This window comes from Molossus molossus, unplaced genomic scaffold (genome assembly GCF_014108415.1).
Source record: "Molossus molossus isolate mMolMol1 unplaced genomic scaffold, mMolMol1.p scaffold_m16_p_10, whole genome shotgun sequence".
NCBI classification, from domain to species: Eukaryota; Metazoa; Chordata; class Mammalia; order Chiroptera; family Molossidae; genus Molossus; species Molossus molossus.
In genome coordinates, this window is record NW_023425345.1 from 31,888,231 (window position 1) to 31,905,563 (window position 17,333).

At 34.3% G+C, this 17,333-nt stretch overlaps 1 protein-coding gene across 1 annotated transcript in view; it reads right to left on the bottom strand.

Annotated features, from left to right (window-relative positions):
* SLCO1A2 (solute carrier organic anion transporter family member 1A2) overlaps window positions 1–17,333 on the bottom strand; it is a 78,064-nt gene that overhangs the window by 1,737 nt on the left and 58,994 nt on the right. The window contains exons 8-15 of the mRNA XM_036251809.1: window positions 16,205–16,303; window positions 15,429–15,650; window positions 12,195–12,359; window positions 10,758–10,953; window positions 9,140–9,305; window positions 8,059–8,231; window positions 6,422–6,486; window positions 5,765–5,882 (exon numbers count right to left, since the gene is read on the bottom strand). Coding sequence (XP_036107702.1) covers window positions 5,765–5,882; window positions 6,422–6,486; window positions 8,059–8,231; window positions 9,140–9,305; window positions 10,758–10,953; window positions 12,195–12,359; window positions 15,429–15,650; window positions 16,205–16,303 — 1,204 coding nt within the window. The remainder of the gene's footprint in view (window positions 1–5,764; window positions 5,883–6,421; window positions 6,487–8,058; window positions 8,232–9,139; window positions 9,306–10,757; window positions 10,954–12,194; window positions 12,360–15,428; window positions 15,651–16,204; window positions 16,304–17,333) is intronic.

Below are 17,333 nucleotides of genomic sequence, written 5' to 3' on the forward strand. Positions count from 1 at the left end.
TTGAATTTTATATGAAGCCACATTTGTCCATTTCTTGCTCTTCAGTCTGTGTTTTTGTTTTAACCCAAACCGAAAGCAATAAAGATATCAGGAACTACTGTTGTTGACAACCTATCGGCTATTGGTCTGATTTTTATTTCTTGGTAAGCTACATGTTTGTTTCTCTTGGTAACTTTTATGCTTTTTTTTAATCTTAATGATTTTTTATTTTACTCTGATATGTCTATTTTTATTTATTCTACTAAGCATGTGAAATGTTCTTTTAATCTAAAAGTTTATGCCTCTTAAATTCCAGAAAATTCTAAGCCATTAACTTTTTTATTTATCTCTGCTATTTCTACACTGTCTTTTCTAAAAATTTTTCTGAAATATATGCTTTCATTGTTAATGGAGCTTTAATTTTACCTAAGTGTAGTTCATTTTTATTTAATCAGTTCAGATCATTAATTCACATTCTAGACAAATTCTTCTGTACTCTCTTCCAATTCACCAATTCTCATTTTAATCACATTGACTTGAAGTTTATTACATATTTAGGATTCCTTTTATTATCTCAATGCTATACACTTACTCTCTAATATTTCCAAGGGTTATTATTTATATTCTTATTTCTGCTATTTTCTTCATCATTTCTTGTTCATTTTTAATGGATAGTAAATGCCATCCATTTACTATTTTTAAACCTATTGAATTGGTTAAGAATACTTATTTTCAAACATTTGTCATACTTGATATTAAATTTAATCTGGAATGAAGTCATGTTTTAGTTGGTAATTTATGTGCTTATCTTTTTTAATATTAGGTTTATTCATGGGTTTTTAATTTTTAGTTCACAAGCTTCTTTTGAGTGTTTTGTTGTTGTGGGTTGTTTGTTTTGGTTTTCTTTTCTTACTCTGTTTCTTTGCATTTACTCTTCCAAATCTGATAAATTTGCCTTTGTTTTTCCCAACTCCCCAGATCCTTAGGCCAGCCTCGTTCTTATAAGAGTGATTTTTCATAATGATACTGGTAATACTCAGTTCCTTTAGTTTGTGGGCATGTCTGTGTGTTATTCTTTCCTTAGCAGAACAGCAATGATCTGCAAAAGTTGTTTTGTGTTTGTTTGCTTGTTTGTTTGTTTGTTTAATTCTTTTACAATGAGGTTTACATTTGTTTCCTAGGGCTGCTATAAGAAAGCACCACAAATTTGATGGTTTAAAACAAAAGAAATGTATTCTCTACACTTCTGGAGGCTAGCAGTCTGAAATCAAGGTGTTAGCAGGGTCATACTTCCTCTGAAGGTGCCAGGATAGGATCCTTCTTCTACTCTTCCTAGCTGCAACTAGCTGCCAGCAATCCTTGGTTTGTAGATGCATCCCTGGAATCTGTACCTGTCACCACAGGACATTTGCCCTGTGTTTCTGTGTCACTGTCTCCTTTCCTCTTCTCACAAGGACAGCAGTGACTGCATTGAGGGCCCACTCTCATCCACTATGACCTCATCTTAATTTAACTAATTCCATTTGCAAAGACCCTATTTCCAAATACAATATTCTGAGGTTATAGGTGGACATGAAATTTTGAGGGGCACTATGCAACCCAGTCCAAGGTTATTTTATCCCACTACTTGGATTAAAGTGTTGAATCTGGACTTAATCTCATGACTCCTTGGAAGTGCTTTATTTTTTTTGGAAGCTGCTCTCCCAGACCACTGCCTGTTTCTAGGCTTAGAGCCTTTGCTTTAGGCCTTTGAATTCAGCTGTGTTTACTCCTTTTCTGTTTCTGTTCAATTTCCAGTTCAAAAAAATAGGATGTCCAAAATGATATTTATGTTATCTTTGAACTTAGATATGTCCCTTTAAAATTATAAAAATATATTGTATCTGTTGTTCTTATTTGAGATGTGAAATACATCAATATGTAACTTATTTACCTGGTTGTTCTTATTTTATTGTCCGTTTTTAAATTTTGAGTTCATTATTATTCAGTCTTTTAATACATAGATAGTTATATAGATACACATACACACATATATATAAAGTTCTAAATATCCCTTTAAGTACTATCCCATAAGTTTTTCTATTCAGTGCTTTGATTGACATAGAATTTAAGTTACTTAATTATTTTCATTATAATTTATTCTTTGACCCAAAAGTAATTCCAAACATGGTGTGTTTGGCAATATTTTTTATCATAGATTGATAATTCTTTTGCATTGGAGATAGAAAACAAAGGTTATATGGTATCAACATTTGGAATTCTGAAAAACCTTTCTTTGTGGCATAGTACCTCGTCAAATGTTATAAATTTTTATTATAGATATAACAAGAATATATATTCTGATCGTTGGGTTAAAAATTGTTATATATCAATGAGATAACTTTATACAATTTGGTGGTTCAAATTTTGTGTACCCTCATTAATTTTTTGTCTGTATTTCATATTTACTTGTTGGAGAAGTGTGTTGAAAATTTCCACTCTGATAGTAAATTTTTTCATTATAATTTTGTAAATTTTTGTTTTATGTAATTGAGGTTATATTGATGTAAATATATACGAGTTCATTACTGTCATATATTCTTGGTAAAGTGGTTTTTTTTTATTATTATTAAGTAATAGTCTCTTTAACTCTAAAAATCAATTTCACTTTAAAGTCTATTTTGTTTCATAGTCATTAATATAACTATCGAAGCTTGATTTAACATCTGCTTGGTATATCTTTTCTGATCTTTGTCTTTAACTTTTGTTTGCATTATAGTTTTTAGTCTCTCTTGTAAACAACATATGGCTGTAATTTTTTCTTTTTTTAAAAATCCTAACCCGAGGATATTTTTTACATTTGTCTTCAGACAGAGTGAGAGGAAGAGAGAGAGAGAGAGAGAAACATTGATGTGAGAGAGACACATCGATTGGTTGCCACCCACACAACCCCATCTGGGGTAGGGACAAACTGCAACCGAGGTACATGCCCTTGGTCAGAATCGAACCCGGGACTCTTTGGTCCATGAGCCAATGGTCTAACCACTGAGCAAAACCAGCCAGGCCATGTCTAGAATTTTGAAAACTCTAATATGAAAGTCACTATCATTTATAAATCAAGTTCAGTTGGTTATGTTTATTGTTAAACCTGGTATATTTAGGGTTTGTTTGTTTTTTTTTTCAGCTTATTTTGTGTGTTTTTATTTTCCTATTTCTCATTCTTCTGAATTTTTCTTAATGTTTTTCTCCCTTCTATTAGAAGGGAATAAGTGTAAGTGATCATCCTTAAATTTTTGGCAAAATTTAAAGTTAATCATTATTTCTGTTCCAGAAGAGTCCTAGATGTTACCTGGATTTCAAGCTAACAGGTTAGTTTGCCATAGCTGCATGGATGCTGGCAGGAGATGTAAGACTTCATATCCAGAGACAAAGGACCTTTTTTTTTTTATTATTTATTTTAGAAAGAAAGGAAGGGAGAGAAAGAGAGAGAGAGAAATACTGATGAGAGAGAACATCAATTAGATGCCTCCTGCATGCCCCCCACTGGGGATCGGGCCCACAACCTGGGCATGTGTCCTGACCAGGAATCGAACCAGTGACCTCCTGGTGCATGGGTCGACGTCTCAACAACTGACCCACACTGGCCAGGCGAAAGGACTTTTTACTGACAGTATAACAGTTAAGACAAGTTCAGGTTGGTTTTCCTTAATCTCCAAGTCCCAAAGGAGTGGTACAGAAGGAAACTCAGAAGCATGTTGTACACACAGCAGATTAGGTCACAGCTAAGAAATCTTGAGTTTAGGAAATCCCAATATTTTAATTACTCGCCAGTAAATCTGCCAAACTTAGCCCCAGAGAGAGATTTTATCTATATGACCCTGAATAGTAAACTCTATTCCAGAAGGAAATGCTATCTGTATCTTCCAAGGCCATGTACTTTTCAGCTGTCCTTGAAAAGGTAGTCCAGGACAAAAGCCTCTGCTAACAACATATGCAGAAATGCAAGGGAACCATGGAGAATTCTCTCCCAACAATATCTACCTCTTATTTCTATACTATATTCATTTCTGGTGAATTCTCTCATGAGAATACTTTATTAACCATTCTAATTAACTGACTGACAGAGGATGGTACCAAATATAATTGTTTTGTCTGAAACAGAATTTAGTTAAGACCAGTACCTACAGAAATCCAAACAGCAGGACAAGGACGATCTATACTAGTAATCCTCAGGGTTTCTCAGCTGTGTGCAAATCCATTGCATGTACAGTACATAGCTGGACCCACCCCCATATTACCCCTATGGCACTTTGGGGAAAAGGGGAGCTGATGAAAACATGAATCTCCCTTGACCTGGACCATTTGGCTCAGTGGTTCGAGCATCGGTCTGAGGACTAAAAAGTTGAGGGTTTGATTTCTAGTCAAGGACACATACTTGGGTTGCAGATTTGATCCCCTGCCCAGTCAGGGTCAGGCAGGAGGCAACCAGTCATGTTTCTCTCACATAGATCTCGCATGTGCTCTCTCTCTCTCTCTCTCTCTCTTTCCCCCCTTCCACTCTATCTAAAACTCAATGAAAGAAATATCCCTGGATGAGAATTAACAAAAAACAAACAAGAAAAAAACATGAACTCATGCTCTCAGCTGTCTTCGCAGTTCTTGACTGTGAAGTCCTTGACAGTCCTGTAACTAATCAATACAAGACTTTACATGTTTTAAACAAAACTAAACTATTTTTTAGTAAAATGAAGGACTTTTCTCACTGCCCATTAGGAGAACTTAATATACATTTAAACCATATTCCGGTGTCCAAATGAGAAAGAACATGAAATGGAAAGAGAAAAATGGGGCGGTTTTGTTCAAAAACAGGAAACAGGTCAATATTATCATGTGCTTTGTTCAAAATCAGACATACATTTACAAAAAATAAGCCTTTGAGAGACATGAAGAGTATTGTGTCCATGACATTTAATGAGCGAGAACAAGTATCATTTTGGAGATGAGAGGTAGATGGTGAATGGAAGTATGGACCCAAGCTCGTGAGATGCTAAAATGATGTCAGATGGAATAGGTACCTTCGAACAGCAATGTTCAGCCAGGGTGCCGCAGCAGGCACACCGCTGTGCTGCAAGAATCTTTAAAACATGCAAAAATACCTGACCAATTAGTCAGGGGCACTGACCTCTTTTCCCTTAGATTGTCAAATGTAAGAAATGACAGCAGCCAACACAACTATAGCTATCCATTGTGAATGAATCAAAATTATCATTTTGTTTTTTCAGATTGGCAAAAAATATATTTTTTGGTATGCCGCAGAATTTTAGTAATTAGTTTGTGTGCCATGAGATGAAAAAGGCTGAAAATCACTGCTTTAGAGAATAATATAGTTTAGATCAGCAGCTTCTGTACAGCCATTACCTTTAATAACGTATCGACTACAACCAATTTAACAAATGACATTTCAAAAGGCTAGGTTCAGGAAATCATCCATGCTTGTATTTATCAAGTACTTTGAAAATACTGAGAAAATTAAAATTCTAGCATATAAATTGAAAAATGGGGACATAGTAACAATATCTATTCTGGAAACAAAGCAAAATATAGACTAGTCACTTGACAAAAAAAAATATTAGACATGACTGGTGCCATTTTATGCAGTCTATGCTAAAAATTTTTTTTTTTTTTTTATTTGGTACATGTCCCAGTGGGAACCAAACCCGGGACTCTCTGGTTCACAGGCTGACACTCCAACCACTGAGCCAAATTGGCCAGGGCTAAGAAAATTCTTAAAAATAATTATCTTTACCTGAAGTTGGTGGAATCATATATCCTGCATGCTCCTGACTCACCACATTTAAAAGTTGCCCAGTGTAAACATGTGGAGTCCATTAATGCCCCAAAATATATAGGTGCAGGGATTCCAGCTACAATAAAAGCAAGAAAGAAAAATCCATCAACAAGATAAGAATTAAGATACCTTGTTTTGTTTAAAAACATTTTAATTTCCTTTATTTGAAGAACCAACAAAATTAACAAAATCTAAATTTAATACTTTAAATTTTATTTTTAGAAATTACTGTTATACTTAAAGTTTCTAGATTAGAAAGGATAAGTAATCTTATGGACAAATGCAACATAAAACATATTGATAGAAAAAAATTGAATTAATGATCATATTTTTTCTGTATGCTTTGGGCAATCATGTACATTTTGTTTTAACATACTATTTCCTGTTCATTTAATTTTCCAATCCAATAGATGAAAAGTATAATTAAGGTTAGATAGGACTTTTTTTAAGTAAAAGAAAGTTCTCTATTTCTTCTTGTACTTCATTGTCATACTAAGACAGACTGCTGCTTAAAGCAGAAGGGATATTTGCTAGACTGTTACTATGAGAGTGATTTCATTTACTTAGTATTTAATAACATTCTGATATAATGCTGGAAATGATAACTATTTTTACCAAATACTCTTGTGGAAAATGCATGTAATCCCACACCGAGAGACTTCTCTTCAGGCTTGACACACCTAAAAAACAAACGAATTCATGAATAAAATAAAGAGACTTAAAACTACTATATACAGTGAAATATTACTTGGCAATAAAAATTACATAAATGTTACCATTTGCAACAACATGGATAGACCTAGAAGGTATTGTATTAAGTGAAATAAGTCAGACAGAGAAAAACAAGTACTGTATGTTTTCACTTATATGTAGAGTCTAAAAAAAAAAAAAAAACACATAATAAACATATCAAAACAGAAACAGACTCATAGATATAGAGAACAAGCTGGTAGTTGCCAAATGAGAGGGAGTTGGAGTAGTTGGGTGAAATTTAAAAAAAAAAAAAAAAAAATTTAAATAAAACAATTTTTGGAAAATAAATTAAATAAATAAAATCTACTGCAATTTCTTTTTTCTTAATTTTTTATTTATTGATGTGTGAGCGAGAAACATTGATGTGTTGTTCCACATAATTGTGAATTCATTGGTTGATTCTTGTATGTGTCCTGATCGGGGACAAACCCGCGACCTTGGCGTATCAGGATGATGCTCTAACCAACTGAACTACCCAGCCAGGGCCTATAATCATAATTTCTTAAAAGGTCTGTTTGTGTGCTAGTAACACACTGAGCATTAGAAAATGTCCTTGCATGCTCAGGTCTTAATTATTCAAGGACTGATTATCAAGTTTGTAGCCTACATGGGAGCCTCTCTTCTGGTTCTTGGCATTTTCCCCATTTTTCCTGATTCATTTCTATCAGAAAATTAACAAAAGAGAAAATATTTCATATCAATTTCTTGATTCTGATGGTTCAACCTTTAGTCTAAAACGAGTAAACAATGCAACCATAGCTGATTTTAAAGTATTTGTATTAGCAAAATACAGAAAAGCCAAGAATTTATACAAGTAAATGTAAGGAGGAAAGAAAGCAAGAATAAGAATTTTCAAAGGACAGTGATGAAAAAATCCAAAGCAAATATATATTTAGGTGATTTGGTATCATTTCAAGAGTTACACTGATTACTTTGTTCTCTCCCAAAATTCTCCCACATTTCCCGTTGCCTGAAATGCCTGTAAGTAGACATGAAAACAATTGTCCAATGGCACTTTCTGGGTCTCACTCATTTCAGCATCAGCACTGCTCCTGCTAAGAGAGCTCACAGTGAGGGTTCCTCTGTGTTCCAGAACTGATTAAATCCCTTCCCTGATTAAACCAAAGCTAAGAAACTAACAGTAGCTTTCTTCACAAAAGAATGCAATACATTTGTAGCAAAAAACATCATCTTAATGGTATTTTCTTGGTATAAGAAAATTTAAACCTTAAAAGATGTGTCTTTTTATGTTAAATAATGAGAATTTCACAAAATTAACTCTAAGAAATAAGGAATAGAAGAAGCAAAGGAAAAGGTCTACAGATAAACATGTCTGTAATACTACCTTTAAAATTTCATAAAACTCAATAATGCTTTATGTAATGAATGACATGTTAGAGCACTGAATTTTTAGACCATGGGCTCTGAGTCGCTTTCTTAAAAAGCTACCTTAATAAATGACCAGAATGGAATCTAAACGAAGAAGATCATTCGTATACCTCAGCAGAACCATATATCCAGGTATGGCAGATAAAGAATAAATGAAACTGCTGATCGACGACAAGATCAAAAAGTACTGGAGCATCATGGAACAATCATGCCCTTTGCCACACAGCCCAAGAACTGCAGATGAATTTCCTAAGGTTTGAATGCAGGCACAGTTTTGGAACATCTGTCAAGAAATAATATGTTATCCTATTTAAGGAAGAAAACTCTTAAACACAAATCTCAACTATTCTACATCTCTTTATTCTCATCTCCTTTATGGTGTCTCTTGGGATCATAACAAAAAATGAAACACAGAAGGGTGGTTTCAGAAAAATGGCATTTCTCTCTAAATATATGGAGTCAATTTGCAATAGCTCACCTATCCTGAAGTCTTGATTTTTAAAAATACATACTGTTTTGCCACAATACTAAGTATGACTAACAAAATTTGTTTCAGAATTCTCAGTTGAAATATTTGTTTCAGAATTCTCAGTTGAAATATTTGTTTTAAAAAACACAGTTTATTGCCAAAACAGAGTAAAGTTCATTCTCTTTGAAATTCTTAAATGTTTCCAGGTTTTAATAAGAATCAAAATTTTTAGTTTACTTTTATCACCAGTCAACATTTTCAGGAAAATAAACATGCCTAATGCCATCTTACAAAGCTGTCAGGATGTGAAAAACATAGAAAATATACACAGGGAAGAAAGAAAGAAAAACTTCAACAAAGCAATTAGCTGGATATTTAAGATCAAAACTGTCAACTTTATCTCAATGATAAAAATATTTTAGTCCAGAGTACTTTTAAAACAAATTATCTGAGTAATAATGTCAACTGCTATAAAATTAAAGATTAGTGCTCAGACATTATAAAGGTTTAAAATAAGATCTAGGAAATAAAAAGTAAATCAAGTGAGGATATCAAAAAAATGTTTATTTTTCCAAAAAAAAAAAATTAATTTGGTTTTGAAGAAAGACTTTGATTGTGCTTTTATCAAATATGGGCCCAGTTCACAGTTGGAAAGTGTCCACGCAATTTACAAATAGAAATTTATGTTAAAAAAAATTTAAAAGGCCAATAGGTTGTATTACCATGTTTAGTCCAGTTCCAATGACTGTCTCACATCCAGCAAGACAGGCTGACATATATGACAAACCATTGCTTCCACACACGGGGTCCCATATTTTGGTTGGGCAGTTGCAATCCATGTTGCAGTCAGCAAGGATGGAATTTCCAACATGTAAATCTTGTTGTATTCTGAAATGATTTAAAATAATACTATGACTATTGAAAGACTGTTAGAGCATTTTCTTTTTTTTGTTTGTTTGTTTTTATTGCAATCCACAGTTACATTTTTTTTCCTTCCCCAAAATAGAAACAGAAATCTTTCAACCATTGATGTGTGGCCTGAGTACTATAGATATGGCATAAAAGATATCTGCTTCAGTGACCACAAAGCCAATTTTTAAAATAATTTATTTCACATAAATGGCCAAGCAACAAGCATTAGTTGAGTGCCAACTGTATGAGAGGTGTTTTTCCAGGTATTATTAGAACTCAAAAATAAAGTTGACCTAATCCCTGTGGTTGATCCATATGATGGAAAGTAACAACAGATATCATATCCTATAAAAGCAATCTCAAGAGCTCATTTTAATATCAAACTGTTTACATTCAACATATAATATAGATAATAAATTTAGCTCTAGAAACATAACTACATATGTAAACAAATATATTCTTCTAGTATAAAAATGTATTAAGAACTAAAATAAGGAAAAACCAATGTTGCCATCTTGATGACCACCCATTGAGGAAGGTTGGCCAGGGAACCTGGGCAGCCATCAAGCCCATCCTATAGCCTCATTAATGCAGGGACCCAAGCTAGTAGCCATGCTCTACTGTTAAGTATGTCCTCTGTCTCCACATAACTAAAGTAACCCTGGGCAGCCTCAGAGCCTCGCCTACAATGCTGCCAGACTGTGGAGCCAAGCCTACAGCACTGCCCAACAGCAGAGCCCAGCCTATAGCCCTCCGCAGTGGCTGAACACAATGTGCAGCTTTGCTCAGTCAGGGAATCTAGGCAGTGACCCCACCTAAACACAAAGTATATCCTATAGCCCCATTCAATGAGAGAATGTGGACAGTGACCCTGCTCCATCAGGGGGCACTGTCTCCAGCACACCCAACCTTCTGATAGACCCAGAGAACCCTCAAAGTACAAATCTAAAATGAATCAATAATGAGGCATAACTATCAAATGAAATATATGAATTTACATATGAATCAATGTATCATGTATCAGGATGCCAAATTTAAGCCTATTGTGGAAGCAGAAAGGCAATTGAGACAGTATATTCAACTCTCAGTTTTACCCATTTATGAGAGTATAAAATATATAGCTAAAATATCCCAATGCAACATAAATCTAAAGTTTCTTTTGACATCCACTTTAATATCTACTAGGATACCACAAAGACACACATATACAAATCATAAACTCACCAACCCTGTGATATGTTCCCAACCTCTTTAATAAACCTGGAGCCTGAGTGCATTAGGTTGTAACTGACAGATGGAGGAAAGATGAAAGACCAAGGATTACTGCCATTAACTCCAATTATCAAATGATCTGGCCAGAGCTGATCATTGGAGAAAATATATTACTAACTGTTCAAAGTGTGTAACATTCTTTAGTAGAAAACATACCCTTCGTAAGACATGGTTATGCCAGCAACTGAAGAATTATCACAGATCATGAAAAAACATGAAAAGTAAAGAAGAAAGTCAACGAAAGATAACCAAAATGCTACATGGGCAGCTTGTTTGACAGTAATCTTGAACTTTTTCATAATTAAACCACCAAATATATATCCAATGCATATTGGAGGTAAGTTGTAAATACCTATAAACACAAGAAAAATGTTATTTACAATGTGACTTAGCAAAGGAACAAATATGATATTACTTTTATATAACGTCTTACATAAGAAACCATTTAGATCCAATTCACAGTAAAGATGGCTGATTGACTTGTATCCCTACTTAGTTACATATTATATACAGAGATTTTTAAATGCCCTTCAGTGTCAAAGTATATTTTGAAGACTGTTATTATCATTGATTTAATTGATTTCAGGAGGCCTTAAATTTTTTGTAGACAGGGATCATGCTCTCTTTTCTTAGGATTCAGGTAAGAGTGGCAAGTCAAAGTTCATCAGTAATTTAATGTTTTCCATTTTGGGGATGTTATTATATATAAATTTTTATATGATTTCGCTGTTGTTTATTCCCACTTTGGTTAAGAATTTGATTCAGTTTAAGGTACTTTAAAAGATTACTGCTGAACCTGTCAAATTTATTTACATTTTATGTCTTGCTGCTACTGACCAGCACTCTCCCTACCCTCCTCTTCCACCCACAAAAGGAAAAAAGAAGAAAAAGGAACAGACTGCCTTAGGTTACATTCTTATATGCCAGGGTCTGCTCACTGAATCACATCTTTGGAAGAAGTTGTTAAAAATCCATTCCAGAGTCCCATTCCAGAGTCTGATTTAGTGTGTTTGGGGTCGGCACCAGGTATCTGAACTTTCAACAAACATTGCAGGTAATGTGAATGCAGATAATCTAGGAAATTTACTTTCGAGATGGTAAAAACACCCCTAGAGAAATCTGAAGTGGGAGAGGAGGGAGTGGTAGTGTGGTCACAAGAAAATCAGAATACATGAGCTGCAGAGACACCTCAAACCACCAGGGGGGACCAGAGGGACCATGGAATTCATGATTGGGAGCCTGGAGTAAAATCTGAGTGTAGAACATTGACTTCTAATGAATTAACTCTGTCTTTCTTTTCTTTCTTTTTTTCTTTTTTTTTTTTTCATTAATGGATTGCCTATGTGAAAATTGTATCTGATTTGTGCATGGGTGAAGATTTTCACAAATATTTTGAATTTGTTTTCAGGCTTTGTCTCTTTTTACCTGCCCTTTGCTGATTTCACTGGAGAACAGAAGGGAGAAATGTACCAGGAACAGAAATATCCTAACAGATTTAATTCAGGAGTTTCCTAGACCCATCATCACTCTGTTTACCATTTCATTGGTAGGGGGTGGGGAGTGGGCTGCTAATGCAGAAAAGGGCAAACATACCAATTAGAAAGATTGCATCCGAAGTTGATTTTCCATATTGCTGTTCCAGATATTTAGGCATGAAAAACATCATATTAACAAATGCATTAAACTGAATCACACTTATTAGTATAAAAATCATGTAAATTGGGTTGCAAAAAAGACTTTTCATGAATGGTAAAAAATCTGAAATGAAAGAAAGACAACAGTGTCAAACTAACTCAAGTTTGCATTTTATGGCTGACTTTTTCTGAAACATCAACTTCGCCTCAAAATTATGCTTTCCTGTTTTATAATACACGTATTGTTTATTCTTTTTACCCCTCACAAGCTGAAGTTGTGTCTTTGTTTTGGCAACCTCTGCATGTCAGTGACACAGATGACTAAGCAGGTATCATAACATAACAGTTTTGCCTTCACTAAGTTACTATTGTACCTTAAGGAAAAACTACAAGGTGACCAAAATATCATCTGTGTTCTTACACCATTTCCTTTCATCCTTCTCTTTTTCCTTCTATCAATATCCTCTTTTCTCTAGAGATCATCTAGAATAAAATATGCTATTCTATTCTCTAATGTCTGGAAGAAATCACTTTGATTGATAAGTTCCCACTCTGATATTAATATCATCACCCCTGAACATTTAAAATAAATATGTATTTGGGAATTCATGAAATATAAATTTTCTCAAGTACCAGGTATTTTTATACTTCTTCAGAATATTTGTTTTGGTGGTTCTGTCAATGGTTCACACAAAAAAAAAATGTGCTAAACTACCTGGGTATCTTTTAAAATACCAGCTTCCAGGTCCTATTGCCTGAGATCCTGATTCATTAGGTACATACTAAGGACCATGTAAATAATTTAACCAAAACTTTCCCTCTCTGTGTGAGCCAAATTTCGCCCATCTCTAGCAAATGCTCTGGGTCACACTGCTGCTATTGGGGGTCAAAGTCTCACTTATAGTTTATTTTCACTTCCCCTTCCTTCATGCTCTTTCTTGATTACCTTGCTTATTCTGTATCATCCTGGTTTGTTTAATAAACTGCCTAAAGTCCATTCTGGATCAAAGTATCAATAAAAAAGCAAATTGAAAGAAAAAGAAGCATAGCACCATGAAAACAAATAAATACATAGCAGGGGTGAGACTTGTGTTAAGAGCTTTTCGGAGCTCCTTAAATCTCCCATTTAGTTTTCAGAAGCCCTGTCCTCACCCATGAGTCTCAATAGTTCAAATTCTGTCCTATGTGCCTTGCACTGAGCTAAGCTATTTTCTAGTTTTGAAAAATGATCCTACATTATATTCCACAAATAAGTGAGATCATGTGATATTTGTCTTTCTCTGCTTGGCTGGTTTTGCTTAGGATAATACTCTCCAGGTCCTTCCATGTTGTCCCAAAGGATAAGAGATCTTTCTTTCTTACAGCTGCATAGTACTCCATTGTGTATATGTACCACAACTTTTTTATCCATTGGTCTAATGATAGCCACTTGGGCTGTTTCAACATAACAGTCTGAGGAACAGAGTAGACCAGAGATGTGGAAGTAGGGTACAGACTGACAACCCTCAGAAGAGGGAGTGGCGGGGGAGACAAACCACAGAACTTATATGCATGTACGCATAACCAATGGACATGGACAACAAAGCTGGGGACAGGGTGGGGGCATGGGGAGGAGGGTGTCAATGGGGAAAAAAAGGAGAAACATCTGTAACAAAAATAAATTAATAGAAACAAAAAGAAAATCACCAAAGTAATATTTATCTTATAATTAAATAAAATATTCTTATATTAATTCAAAAAAAGAAAAATGATCCTACAGACCACAAACAGTATTCTATATTAATAACCTCTCAGTCCATATCTTCTCTTTGAGAAAAGTTGTGGTATAATTATGACAACTGAGGATTTGCAGGGTTCTGAATTGACTTCTAATGCTCTGGAAAGTATTACAATGTGTTCAATTGTGGTATAAGTGAATTTGCAATGGCTAATAAAAATTCTTTGCAAATTGGTATTATGATTTATGGGTGGTATTAGAAGTAGCAACATCAACAATAGTAATAATAATACTAGTAGCAGTAATAATAATAATATGTACCTGATCTCCTTTTACCTTCACATAACAACTCTATAATAACCACTATATTATCTCCAGTATACTGATAAGGAAACTTAGCCCCTCCCAACTTCTAAATAAGCACTCTAAGAATTCCAAGGCCCAGGCCTGGCCGGTGTGGTTCAGTAGTTGAGCATCGACCCATGCACCAAGAGGTTATCAATTTGATTCCAAGTCAGTGCACATGCCCAGGTTGTGGGCCCAATCCCCAGTGGGGGGGTATGCAAGAGGTGGCCAATCAATATTCCCTCCCATTGATGTTTCTCTCTCTCTCTCCCTCTATCTTCCTCTCTCTCTAAAAATCAATAAAGGACAAAAAAATAAGAATTCCAAGGCTCAGGCCATACTAATTAAATGCTCATATTAATTAAACCAGACCTCTTGGAAATAATACAGAATTTCCAGGCATTAGTAATTTTTAAAGTTTTCTAGGTGATTATAATATGTGGCCAAGTTTAAAAATCAGTATTCTTGAACATTAAATATTTAGACTCTCTTAGTTTGCTACAGAAAAACCTTCTGTAAATTATACTTTGAGTTTTTATGGATAATCTATACAAAAAAAAAGAACTATTACACAACATATGTTCTTGCATTTCCCGGGAAACAATGTGGTTCAGTATTACTTATATAACATATGACAATTATCTTCTTTTTTTATAATTGTTGCTTGGGGAAGATTTTCTCTTTAAGAACTACTATCCTTCCCTGTATCAAATACAGAGAATTATATGACCTTTCATGTTTTATTTTTCTGCTTTAACTTCTAGGAAGCTCACAGCTAAGCTAACATCTTTGGTTTCAAAACTATACACTTACTTGGATTAGTGTATATTTTACCTCCTTTTGTTATTAGTTTTAATTTCTTTCTTTAAATTTTGAACTTCAAGGTAAATGGGCATAAATATTTTATTGAGCACCCAGATTGATATTGAATTTTATATAAATACTGATCTAAGATAATTCAGCTTCCAAATTATACTATTTAATTCCAAGTAGTAGCACAGGAAGAATCAGACAAGTTACACGTTACTGATTGCTGATTGCTAATAACCAATTGCCTTAGTGAAGCCTATAAAAACACATCTATCTAAAATTAAAAGTAAATTATGTAGTATTTAAAATTTTTATATTTGCCTTTAGTAATCCCATCATTTTCCTTCTTGACCTTTACTTTTTGTTTCTCTTCTTTGTCATTTTGAATGATGTCAGTATTATCCTTTGCGTCTTCCTTTGCAAGAGTTTTGGGCAAAAAGAAAAAAGGAATGGCAGTGAGCACATTCACTCCTGCACAAATCAAGATGCCAAACCACCATGCACCAACCCAGCGAGTATCATTGGGAGTGATGGTCAGATCATCTGTTTAAAAAAAAAAAAAAATACACATTTTTTATTAGCTTTAGTCATCATTTCCTGTATGAACTAAAGACAAAATTTTAAATTACTCTTCTCAAGTTCTATGCAAGTATAGAGTTTGTATACAATTCAGACCTTCATAAAAGTTGGCTGATAATGCACAGTGTTACAGTAAATTAGTGTGGACATCTGTTCTATCGTGGAAGGAATTGATAAATAGGTACTCATTAAAGTTCTGTTTAAGTATCCACAATGTTTGCTTGATTAAAAGAAATTCAAATCTATATGCTTAAACCTTTTAAAAACAAGAGACATGGCCATGGTACAGTAGAAATAGCACTAAATTTTGAGTCAGAAGATCCGCATTTTATCTTGTTCTCCCGTTCACTAGTATGAAATATTTTTTAAATTATTTAAACTCCTCCACTTTAGTTTGCACTCTTAAAAAGTAGATAATCTATCTAACTGAAGGTCAAGTAAAGCAACAATGAACTTGATAGCAAACCTGAAATTGCTTTGTATACTCTAGACACTATAACTAGATTTTCATGAATTACCTGTGCTTACAGATCCGGTGTCAACATAAACATTTGCACAGAATGATGCTAACAAAAGTCCAAACAGAGGACCAATGATAGCTCCTGTTTCTACAAACCCTGAAAATAAAAGAAAATATAAAGTTATAGTATAGTTATATACCCACATAAAGAGTCCTAATTCCACTGAGTCTGAAAACTGAATTGTTTTTGCTTTAGGTATTTTTGCCTTAGATATTCAATTTGTAAGAAAATTAAGCAGGTGGCCATATAAGTAACAAGTTTGTTTCTGTAAACATTGAAGAAAGACCCTCATAATTTAAAACCACTTTCACTAAGCCTCCAAATTCTCTTCTGCTGGGTCACAGGTAAAGACTTACTGGAGCAGCATAGGTTGGGATCATGCCATTATCAAAGCCACAATATAGAGTAAGAACTTTTTGAGGTTTCCCATAGCCACATTTTTAGAGGAATTCTAATACAATTCCACGTTATGATAAATTTCTTGTGGCATACTCCTCAGAAAAGTTTTACTCCCAGATCTTCAACTTGAAACGTTCTCTGGCTTTGTCCTCACTATTTACTGATACTTCACTCTTACTATGATCTCCTTTCTTACCCGTCACAGTCTATCTTTTATTTCCAAAGGTCCTCTCTGTCCTTTTCTTACTTATCTGGAATTTCATCATAAGTTATTTCATAACTTGTCCACAATTCAGAATCTATGCTGCATCCTCTGCTTACTGAAAATCCAGACACAAGATTCTTCTATTGTCTTTCTCTTTACTTCAAAATGTATTTGCCCGTTGTCTCTTCCTTCTCTGCAGTTCTATAGGCTAGTTCACCCTCTGAACTCTAGACTTCTTGACATCAACACATTTTCTTTTCTCTTCTCTGAGGTATTGCTCAACCAAATACTTCTTCTCTTGTGCTTGTTCAATGCCCCCATCCGTTGATATCTATAATACCTCAAAACCACCTAGCTCTCTTTTCTTTCACTACACTCTGCCTCTCCTTCCTTACCAATCAATAACTCTACTCAACTTCTTCCACATTGTACTCAAAACAACCTCCAGTGATCGATCTCTTTGCCACTTATCCAAAGTCCTGTCTAACCCTCATCCTCTTAACTCTCTGTGTTATTTGACTT